Source organism: Salmo salar, chromosome 01 (genome assembly GCF_965601325.2).
Source record: "Salmo salar chromosome 01, fSalSal1, whole genome shotgun sequence".
NCBI classification, from domain to species: domain Eukaryota; kingdom Metazoa; phylum Chordata; class Actinopteri; order Salmoniformes; family Salmonidae; genus Salmo; species Salmo salar.
The window spans coordinates 102,096,351-102,108,592 of NC_138291.1; the positions used below are offsets into that span (position 1 = coordinate 102,096,351).

General features: G+C 40.0%; 1 protein-coding gene across 1 annotated transcript in view; it reads right to left on the reverse strand.

Moving 5' to 3' along the window:
• Window positions 1-12,242, reverse strand: part of LOC145875433 (neurexin-1a-like) — a 171,838-nt gene that overhangs the window by 105,817 nt on the left and 53,779 nt on the right. The window contains exons 2-3 of the mRNA XM_082971483.1: window positions 4,688-4,705; window positions 1,675-1,780 (exon numbers count right to left, since the gene is read on the reverse strand). Coding sequence (XP_082827609.1) covers window positions 1,675-1,780; window positions 4,688-4,705 — 124 coding nt within the window. The remainder of the gene's footprint in view (window positions 1-1,674; window positions 1,781-4,687; window positions 4,706-12,242) is intronic.

A 12,242-nucleotide genomic window follows, 5' to 3' on the forward strand; every position in this document is an offset into this window, starting at 1 on the left:
ATGAAACAAACAAACCAAACGGTGACTTTCTCTTTAGACTTGCTTGTCTTGAATGATCCAACTGTTAAGGAATCAAATGAACAAAGCAAAGCTGTTTACCTGGAATGCTCAGTAGGGACCTTCGAAGCCAACCTTCTCTTTCCCTCAGCCCTGGGTAGGAGAGGCAAACGGGCAGAGATCAGATGTCCACTTACCCTCTGTGGAGAGCGGCACAGCAGCACAGCCAGCCAGGATAAGGTGCTTCCCAGCCCATGGGGAGCCCAGCCCATTGCCCGCTGCCCACAAAACTCAGGTTGGTCAGAAACTGGGGCCTGATATAGCCTTTAACTCATCACACCCCATTACCCATCAATACATTGAAAAAGATTAAGCATTACCGGTGGTCAGGGCTGCACTGGCATCAGGTACAAGCAGAGTGGAGAGGACATCACATATCCCCCCTTTGTGAATGTCTTTATGGTTTTAATGCATCAAGCAGAAATGAAACAATCCACTCCTCATCAAAAAATGTGAGCTGACCGCAAAGTAAAAGCAGCAACCTACCTTGGGTACCGTGACACACATACATTTTATATCGTAAAAGCGTAAAGCAATGTAATAATGCTCATGACTTTACATGCTTAATGAAATCACAAAAGGCCACAGACAGTGGATTTGAGACAGTCCTGACTACTATATAAGGCCACAGACAGCAGATTTGAGACAGTCATGTGACTACATGGAGTTTGAGGAAGTGAAGTGTGGAGAGTACCTTTACTACCTAGGATAGTTGATGGAATGTTCCATGGAAGAACGCAGTTTCCAGACAAGAGGAGGAAGAGAGGAAGGAAAGACAGACATAAGTGTCATGGTCATACTGGCAGACAGGGAAGAAGGACCGAAGAACACAGAGTGGGTGCATCCCAAATTGAACCCTTTTCACTATATAGGGTTCTGGTCAAAATAACTGCACTATATAGGGAATAAGGTGCCATTGGGGACACACAGAGAGAGGCACAATGGGATGAATATCATATCCAAGATGAGGTAAGAGATTGAAGAAAGGATGGCATGATGGAATGCTGGTGTGAGTGTCAGTATGGGGGGAGGGTACAAGTGAGCAATATTTCATTTCCGGCTCAGACTGAGTACTGCATGCTGGGAGATGAGCATCAACCAGACTGCTGTGGAGAAGACGAAGCAGAGGATGTTTCCTAAATGGCACCCTGGGCCTTGGTTAACAGTAGTGCACTACATAGGGAACATGGTGCCATTTGGGATGCAAAGAGAGACTGCCTTGGAAATGGAGAGAGGTTTTCAATCATCTAGCTCACTGTGGCTCACTGTCTGACTGCTAAAGCATTCCAGCAGCAAGGGTAATATAGAGGGGGTCTGATGTCCTATAGTAGCTACATCACAATCATGCATTATCTTCAGCATGTTTTGTTTTGGTTTTTATCATCACTTTGAAATGAATCACAGCATGATAGCATGATGAAAAAGCCAGCCAAATGAGACAGAAGGTGAGTTTGAAACATACTGGCAAGAAAAGTATGCGCATGTGCTGATTTGAGGCGATGATTCGAGAGAGGGGGGGGGGGGGGGGTCAAGACAAAAAGGTTGGATGAACAAACCAAACCAAGCCATTCACTGTTGCAAACAGATCTGAAAAGCAGTTTTAAAAGCCCTGAGTACCCCAGCCAGCAGCAAGAGAAGCAGCAAAAGAAGTCTTTGTATGGAGCACAAGGGGGGAGGGACCAAAGGAACATACCTTGGTCGCCCATCATCAAGTGTGCCAGACCTTAAAGGAAAACAAGAGCAAAGTCAGCAGAGAAACAGGGGATCACGGAGAGGCTAGGGCTGCCTCCCAAATAGCACCCTATTCTCTTTATAGACCACTACTGAGTGACCAGAGTCATATGAGCCCTTGCCAAAGTAGTGCACTATATAGGGAATAGGGTGTCATTTGGAACATATCCTACTGTAGGTCAAACTGACAGACAGGCATCTGTGTCTGGTAGATGCCTGTGGTATTTTGGGAGGTGTTGGGGAGTCAGGGTAGGGGCGAAGGGGGACGGAGAGTGAGGATGGGGTACAGTCAGACGAGGTTGGGTTAGGGTGATGAGCATGTTTCCAACCAAGAGAGGTTGCAATGCGTCATCAGTCAGACTTACTAGAGTTAAATTAACAGTAATAATTGTAGGTTAGTTGAGGTTCCATTTGTCTAAGATGGGCATCCTCTCAGAATGCTCAACCAGGTCCACCTGCTGTACCTACCTACCCCTAAAGCAATGGCCTGACTTTAACACGGTTTTGCGATGTGAATCTCTTACAATGTATCCACATTTTTCTACATTCACTTTCTAAGATCCAATCAGAGTATTTGCATAATAATATTATCAGTAATAGAAAGCTATTTGATTGGGCAGGGTCTGGTCATTTTCCCCTCCTTAATGCAAAGATGTAAGACACTATTGCAAATAAAGACAATATTTAGTGTTCAGTTCAGAGTTTGCTCTTTAAAGTTGTATTCAGTTGTTCACTATGACACTACTATCTCCTTGTAAATGGGAACAGGCTATTGCCTACTTCCCGCAGCTTGCAGAAACCATAAAATGTTTGTTCTATCCCTTCCAAACCATTAACTTATGTAATGTAGTGTATCAACAATAACCTGCAGAAAACGTATTTCAAACCAGTGGGAGATCCAAGGCATAGTTCGAACAGTGTAGTAGTAGCCTAAATACTTATCCACATCTTAACATCCATTGCCTTCAGAAAGTGTTCAGACCCCTTGCTTTTTTCCACATTTTGTTACAATACAGCCTTATTCTAAAATGTATTAAATCGTTTTTTCCCCTCATCAATCTTCACACAATGCTAATTTAGAATTAAAAAAACTGAAATGTACATAGGTATTCATTTACATAAGTATTCAGACCCTTTACTCAGTACTTTGTTGAAGCATCTTTGGCAGCGACTACAGCCTCGAGTCTTCTTGGGTATGAAGCTACAAGCTTGGCACACCTGTTTTTTATTTTACCTTTATTTAACTAGGCAAGTCAGTTAAGAACAAATTCTTATTTTCAATGACGGCCTAGGAAAAGTGGGTTAACTGCCTTGTTCAGGGGCAAAATGACAGATTTGTACCTTGTCAGCTCTGGGATTTGAGCTTGCAACCTTTTGGTTTACTAGTCCAACACTCTAACCACTAGGCTACGCTGCCACCCTTGTATTTGGGGAGTTTCTCCCATTCTTCTCTGCAGATCCTTTCAAGCTCTGTTAGGTTGAATGGGGAGCGTCGCTGCACAGCTATTTTCAGGTCTCTCCAGAGATGTTAGATCGGTTTCAAGTTCGGGGTCTGGCTTGGCCACTCAAGGACATTCATAAACTTGTCCCGAAGCCACTCCTGCTTTGTCTTGGCTGTGTGCGTTGGGTCGTTGTCCTGTTGGAAGGTTAACCTTCGCCCCAGTCTGAGGTCCTGAGAGCTCTGGAGCAGGTTTTTATCAAGGATCACTCTGTACTTTGCTCCGTTCATCTTTGCCTCCCAGTCCCTGCCGCTGAAAAACATCCCCACATCCCTCTACCATAACTCTAGAGCTCTGTCAGAGTGACCATCGGGTTCTTGGTCACCTCCCTGACCAAGGCTCTTCTCCCACGATTGTTCAGTTTGGCCGGGCGGCCAGCTCTCGGAAGAGTCTTAGAGATTCCAAACTTCTTCCATTTAAGAATGATGTAGGGCTCTGTGTTCTTGGAGACCTTCAATGCTGCAGAATTTTTTGGGTACTTTTCCCCATATCTGTTCCTCGACACAATCCTGTCTCAGAGCTCTACGGACATTTCCTTCAACCTCATGGCTTGGTTTTTTGCTGTGACTTGCACTGTCAACTGTGGGACCTTATAGACAGGTGTGTGCCTTTCCAAATGTTGTCCAATCAATTGGATTTACCACAGGTGGACTCCAATCAAGTTGTAGAATCATCTCTAGGATGATCAATGGAAACAGGATGAACCTGAGCTTAATTTCGAATCTCATATCAATGGGTATGAATACTTAATTAAATAGGTTATTTCTGTTTTCAAATGTTTATATATTTGGTACAATTTCTGAAAACCTGTTTTCACTTTGTCATTATGGGGTATTGTGTGTAGATTGCTCAGGATTTTTTTTTATTTAATCCATTTTAGAATAAGTCTGTAACGTAAAATTCTTGGGGAAAAGTCAAGGTGTCTGATTACTTTCCGAAGGCACTGTACTTACCTCAACTTTTGCCAAAACGTTCACTGATATTCATTAACATTAACATCTATGGGAGATTTCAAGAATAGTAACAACTACATCAACATAAGTGAATGTTCCACATTTTATCATCAGGATCATGATAAAGAGTGTAGTTAAGAACAGCTAACTTTTCCAAAGCATCATTTCATTATCCCAAACCACACGTTTCTCCTGAACCAATGACCGAGCACATTTCGCAACATCTACCCATTACCGCAAATGAGAAAAACATATGGAGCCGACTTACCATTTCAGTAGCACAATTTAACACCATTTAGGTAGCACATTTTAAAACCATTTCCCCATGACATAGAGTATGTTAGGAGTGATTTAAGCCATGAGAACCACAGCATGGTTTCAGTGAATAAATCACAGAGGAAAGATGATAAAAACCATGACAAAGAAAAGACAAAACAGAATACCCACCTTCAACACGGTTGTCTTCTGCAAGCGGACGGACGAATGGGCGGAAGGAGAAAGAGGAAAAGGAAGACATTCGTTAAGCAGCATGCAGACTGGTACAGGGCCATTGCATGTCGTAACCATGCAAGGCAACACACATCACATGCAAAGTGCCCTACTTTGTACTTCATTGACAACCCCTGCAGAGGGGAGGTCTCGGTGATTCAGAAGCCCTACTAACTGGCAGAGTTTCAATGCTGCAGAGGACTTTTGTCTGTTCAATGTCTGTTCAACTATATGATTTACTGCTCTTTGTAATCTAGTTATAGGCTATAAAAGTGGGTCTGTCTTCATCTCTGGATCCTGTTTTGTGAAATATGACATCATATGTCTTTGATCATATGCCTACCTGGGATACAAGACACAGCTATATTTGTAAAAACGATAAGCTTGTTTAGACCTTGAGTGGATTACTATGCCCCCTCTGGATGGCTTTATGTTTGCTTTGTTGTTAGCTTGTCTGCTAGCTTGCTGTTAGCTTGTCTGCTAGCTTGCTGTTAGCTTGTTTGCTAACTTGTTGTTAGCTTGTCTGCTAGCTTGTTGTCAGTGTGTCTGCTAGCTTGTTGTTAGCTTGTCTGCTAGCTTGTTGTTAGCTTGTCTGCAAGCTTGTTGTTAGCTAGTCTGCTACAGTAGCTTGTTCTAAGTTTGTCTGCTAGCTTGTTGTTAGCGTGTCTGTTGTTAGTTTGTTAGCACAGTGCTAACTGTGCATGTACTCTTTCAATCCCATTTACTAGCCTGTCTACTGTAACAAATGATTGGTTAGAGGATTACATTCAACTGGGAGAAAACAACATGAGTTAGCAATTATATTGGCGAAAGCTACAAGAGGATATGAAAAAAGGTGTGAAGTGGTTTTGAATAGAGAACATGCAGTATTCAATGACAGTGAAATGGGGAGATATGGTGCGGTGTTCGTCAGCAGAGAATGATATATATTTTGGAATATCAGTCTTTATTTTAAAGGCATAAACTTAAAATGCAATAATACATTTTTGTCTCAAGTGTAATAACTGTTTATGGTGGGGACTGCTGAAAGAGAGGGAGAGTGTGTCTGGACTTTCATAAATGGGCAGAGAGAGGGTTGAGTGGCATCATTTAAGTGACCTCATGTTCTAATAACTCCTAAATAATCAGTAGTGAGCAGAGATTAGGTCCTTGAGGGGAGAATCACCTCGCAGTGAAAGTGAGATTTGTGACATGGTGATAAGGAATAAGGAACATACCCATTCATGTGTGGTCTAAAAACAATACCAGGACCGAAAAAGTTGTCACATCTGTTGCCAAAATGATGGCAAACTAGGTGCCCAAAATGTCATGACATTGCCTCTAGTGAGGAACATTATATTACAATAAAGCATTACATTTGGATAAAGTATGTGTTAGAATAAAACATGCAATAAATATTGAACAGAGAGGATGTAGAATCATGTGAGCCACCTAAAACAGAACAACATGTCAGTCAACATTTCTCATCAACATGGCATATAAGTGTTAGAAGTTTAAATGAGTAAATAAGTGAAACTACTGCCTGTTAGAGATAACTACTGCCTGTTAGAGATAACTAATGCCTGTTAGAGACAACTACTGCCTGTTAGAGATAACTACTGCCTGTTAGAGATAACTACTACCTGTTAGAGATAACTACTGCCTGTTAGAGATAACTACTGCCTGTTAGAGATAACTAATGCCTGTTAGAGACAACTACTGCCTGTTAGAGATAACTAATGCCTGTTAGAGAGAACTGATGTATAACAAATCAATTCAGAAGGATGACTTTGTAGAAATATCGATAAATACAACTTTTACAAAAAGTGAATACTATTGGTTTTAACACCAGTGGTGGCCATTTACATTACATTTATGTCCATTTACATTACATTTAAGCCCATTTACATTACATTTAAGTCCTTTTACATTACATTTAAGTCCATTTACATTACATCTGTAATATGAACCAAACATGGATGAACCAAACATGAATTTGAAGGCGACATTTGTTATTAGAATGCAAAGTTTTAAGATTAGATCAATATGGCATGCACTCTGATTCTACAGCTTTAGAAGTATATAAGTGATGTAAGATATTAGTAATATAAGATATGGTTTTATGTTTTTATCAACAAAAATATAAATCTAATATACAATATATAAGTAATATAAGATATACTGTAAGTAATATAAGATATCAGTAATATAACATATAAGTAATATCAGATGTAACACATAAGTAATATAAGATATAAAATATAAGTAATATAAGATATAAGTAATATAGGATTTAACATATTGGTAATATAAGATATAAAATATAAGTAAAATAAGATATAAGTAATATAAGATTTAACATATAGGTAATATAAGATATAAGTAATATAAGATATCAGTAATATAACATATAAGTAATATAAGATGTAACATATACGTAATATAAGATATAAAATATAAGTAATTTAAGATTTAACATATAGGTAATATAAGATATAAGTAATATAAGATATAAAATGTAAGTAATATAAGATGTAAAATATAATTAATAAGATATCATTAATATAAGATTTAACATATAAGTAATATAAGATATTAGTAATAGCAGATTTAACATATAAGTAATATAAGATATAAGTAATATAAGATATAAAATATAAGAAATATAAGATATAAGTAATATAAGATATAGTAATATTAGATTTAACATATAAGTAATATATGATATAAGTAATGTAAGATACAATATATAAGTAATATAAGACATAAGTAATATGTAGTATCATTTTTTTTTTTTTTTTATCTAGGCAACCCAGAGCCAATTGCGCACCACCCTATAGTACTCGTAATCACTGCCAGATGTGATGCAGACTGGATTCGAACCAGGAACTGAAATGACACCTCTTGCACTGAGCTGCAGTGCATTAGACCACTGTTCAACTCGGGAGCTCAAAGTAATATAAGATATAGGTAATTTAAGATATATTCTATTTTGTAATATAAGTAATATGATTTAAGATATGTCATATAATAAACTCAGCAAAAAAAGGAAACTATCTCTCATTGTCAACTGCGTTTATATTGTCAGCAAACTTAACATGTGTAAATATTTGTATGAACATAAGATTCAACAACTGAGACATGAACTGAACAAGTTCCACAGACATGTGACTAACAGAAATTTAATAATGTGTCCCTAAACAAAGGGGGGGTCAAAGTAACAGTCAGTATCTGGTGTGGCCACCAGCTGCATTAAGTACTGCAGTGCATCGCCTCCTCATGGACTGCACCAGATTTGCCAGTTCTTGCTATGAGACATTACCCCACTCTTCCACCAAGGAACCTGCAAGTTCCCAGACATTTCTGGGGGGAATGGCCCTATCCCTCACCCTCCGATCCAACAGGTCCCAAACGTGCTCAATGGGATTGAGATCCGGGCTCTTTGCTGACCATGGCATAACACTGACATTCCTGTCTTGCAGGAAATCATGCACAGAACGAGCAGTATGGCTGGTGGCATTGTCATGCTGGAGGGTCATGTCAGGATGAGCCTGCAGAAAGGGTACCACATGAGAGAGGAGGATGTCTTCCCTGTAACGCACAGCTTTGAGAATGCCTGCAAAGACCACAAGCTCAGTCCGATGATGCTGTGACACACCGCCCCAGACCATGACAGACCCTCCACATCCAAAGCGATCCCGTTCCAGAGTACAGACCTCGGTGTAACGCTCATTCTTTCTACGATAAACGCAAATCCGACCATCACCCCTGGTGAGACAAAACCGCGACTCGTCAGTGAAGAGCACTTTTTGAAAGTCCTGTCTGGTCCAGCGACGGTGGGTTTGTGCCCATATGCAACATTGTTGCCGGTGATATCTGGTGAGGACCTGCCTTACAACAGGCCTACAAGCCCTCAGTCCAGCCTCTCTTAGCCTATTGCGGACAGTCTGAGCACTGATGGAGGGATTGTGCGTTCCTGGTGTAACTCGGGCAGTTGTTGTTTCCATCCTGTACCTGTCCGCAGGTGTGATGTTCGGATGTACCGATCCAGTGCAGGTGTTGTTACACGTGATCTGCCACTGCGATGACGGTCAGCTGTCCGTCCTGTCTCCCTGTATTGCTGTCTTAGGCGTCTCACGATTGCAATTTATTGCCCTGGCCACATCTGCAGTCCTCATGCCTCCTTGCAGCATGCCTAAGGCACGTTCACACAGATGAGCAGGGACCCTGGGCATCTTTCTTTTGGTGTTTTTCAGAGTCAGAAGAAAGGCCTTTTTTGTGTCCTAAGTTTTCATAACTGTGACCTTATCCTGTTGGGTCTAGGGGGCAGCATTTGCACGTCTGGATAAAAAAAATGTACCCGATTTAATCTGGTTACTAATCCTACCCAGTAACTAGAATATGCATATACTTATTATATATGGATAGAAAACACTCTAAAGTTTCTAAAACTGTTTGAATGGTGTCTGTGAGTATAACAGAACTCATTTGGCAGGCAAAACCCTGAGACATTTTCTGACAGGAAGTGGATACCTGATGTGTTGTATTGACTTTAAACCTATCCCATTGAAAAACACAGGGGCTTAGGAATATTTTGGCACTTCCTATTGCTTCCACTAGATGTCACCAGCCTTTACAAAGTGTTTTGAGTCTTCTGGAGGGAGATCTGACCGAACAAGAGCCATGGAACGATGATGTCCCATTAGAAACCTGGCGCGCGAGTTCATGTTGGGTACCCTCGTTCCAATACGTTATAAAAGAGTATGCATTCGTCCACCTTGAATATTATTCATGTTCTGGTTAAAAAAGGCCCTAATGATTTATGCTATACAACGTTTGACATGTTTGAACGAACGGAAATATATTTTTTCCCCTCGTTCATGACGAGAAGTCCGGCTGGCTTACATCATGTGCTAACGAGACGGAGATTTTTGGACATAAATGATGAGCTTTTTTGAACAAAACTACATTCGTTATGGACCTGTGATACCTGGAAGTGACATCTGATGAAGAGAATCAAAGGTAATGGATTATTTACATAGTATTTTCGATTTTAGATCTCCCAACATGACGTCTAGTCTGTATCGCAACGCGTATTTTTCTGGGCGCAGTGCTCAGATTATTGCAAAGTGTGATTTCCCAGTAAGGTTATTTTTAAATCTGGCAAGTTGATTGCGTTCAAGAGATGTAAATCTATAATTCTTTAAATGACAATATAATATTTTACCAATGTTTTCTAATTTTAATTATTTAATTTGTGGTGTTGACTTGACTGCCGGTTATTGGAGGGAAACGATTTCCTCAACATCAATGCCATAGTAAAACGCTGTTTTTGGATATAAATATGAACTTGATAGAACTAAAAATGCATGCATTGTCTAACATAATGTCCTAGGAGTGTCATCTGATGGAGATTGTAAAAGGTTAGTGCATCATTTTAGCTGGTTTTATGGTTTTGGTGACCCTGTCTTTGACTTGACAAAACATTACACACAACTCTTGTAAATGTACTGTCCTAACATACTCTAAATTTATGCTTTCGCCGTAAAACCTTTTTGAAATCGTAAAACGTGGTTAGATTAAGGAGATGTTTATCTTTCAAATGGTGTAAAATAGTTGTATTTTTGAAAAATTTGAATTTTGACATTTATTTGGATTCAAATTTGCCGCTCTTGAAATGCACCTGCTGTTGATGGAGTGCACCACGGGTGGCACGCTAGCGTCCCACCTAGCCCCAAGAGGTTAATTGCCTACCGTCTGTAAGCTGTTAGTGTCTTAACGACCGTTCCACAGGTGCATGTTCATTAATTGTTCCTGGTTCATTGAACAAGCATGGGAAACAGTGTTTAAACGCTTTACAATGAAGATCTGTGAAGTTATTTGGATTTTTACAAATTATCTTTGAAAGACAGGGTTTCTTTTTTTGCTGAGTTTTTATAAGTAGTATACGATTTATTACATTTACATTTACGTCATTTAGCAGACGCTCTTATCCAGAGCGACTTACAAGTTGGTGCATTCACCTTATGATATCCAGTGGAACAACCACTTTACAATAGTATATCTATATATATATTTTTTTGGGGGGGTAGAAGGATTACTTTATCCTATCCCAGGTATTCCTTAAAGAGGTGAGGCTGTCAGGTGTCTCCGGAAGGTGGTGATTGACTCCGCTGTCCTGGCGTCGTGAGGGAGCTTGTTCCACCATTGGGGTGCCAGAGCAGCGAACAGTTTTGACTGGGCTGAGCGGGAACTGTGCTTCCGCAGAGGTAGGGAGGCGAGCAGGCCAGAGGTGGATGAACGCAGTGCCCTTCTTTGGGTGTAGGGACTGATCAGAGCCTGAAGGTACGGAGGTGCCGTTCCCCTCACAGCTCCGTAGGCAAGCAGCATGGTCTTGTAGCAGATTTATGATATAAGCCATATAATATATAAGATATAATATAAAATATAATATTAGATATAAGTAAAATAAGATATAATATATAAGATAAAAGTAATAAGATATGTAATATTATATATAAGTAATTCAAGATACATGATATAAGTAATATAAGATATAAGTTACAGTATAAGTGATAACTATAGTAGCTCAGTTGGTAGAGCATGGTGTTTGCAACGCCAGGGTTGTGGGTTCGGATTCCCACGGGGGGCCAGCACAGAAAAAAAAAAAATGTATGAAATGAAATGTATGCATTCACTACTGTAAGTTGCTCTGGATAAGAGCGTCTGATAAATGACTAAAATGTAAAAATGTATGAGTCCTTTCATCGTCTGAAAGTACGGTGTCGTGCAAGTTGGGCATAAGGCCACATAGCCTAGCTCCTAGCTCCCATCAGATGAAACAAGTATCCTACCTCTCAATTTCAGGCCCCAATTCAAGCGATTTGTTGACCAAGAAACTTACCAGCACATCAGCTCTCCTTCCAAATCAGACACCATGCAACACAACCAACCAAAGTGTGAGAGCAGCAGCATTTTGTGAACAAAATAGGACGCAAGTGATAATCATAGTGTAATAATGAGGAGAATCACAGTTATGTGATTTGTGATTTTGTTATGATAAGAAGAAATGTTGGAAATGTGTGTCTGTCATTTCTTCAAGTGTCTGTACTCAGTGGACGTACAGTGAGTGTAGGCTATATATACAGCTCTGTCTGAGTTGTTAGAATGCGCATGTAAGGAAATATTGGGAACTTTGTTCACAAAAGGATAGCTTGATGATGAGAAGCAGCTGCCTATTCAAAAAGCATTCTGGGGTGGCAACAGGCATTGAACTGGAATGGTGATGTGACATCAGTAGCGATGAGAGGAGAAAAGTAAAAAAAGCAGGGTCTGTTTGCTGATATACCTCTATAGCTGTGTCTTAGTTATTATTCCACAGGAACACCTTAGCATTGAAAACATTTCACCGGGGTGAGAGAGTGTTCTTTGGATTGTTAGAATGTGACTGTATTTTGACAAGGATAATAGATATCTTTGTAATGAACGTGTCATTCTAATAAAATGGTTTTCTATCCACAATCTGTCCAATGAT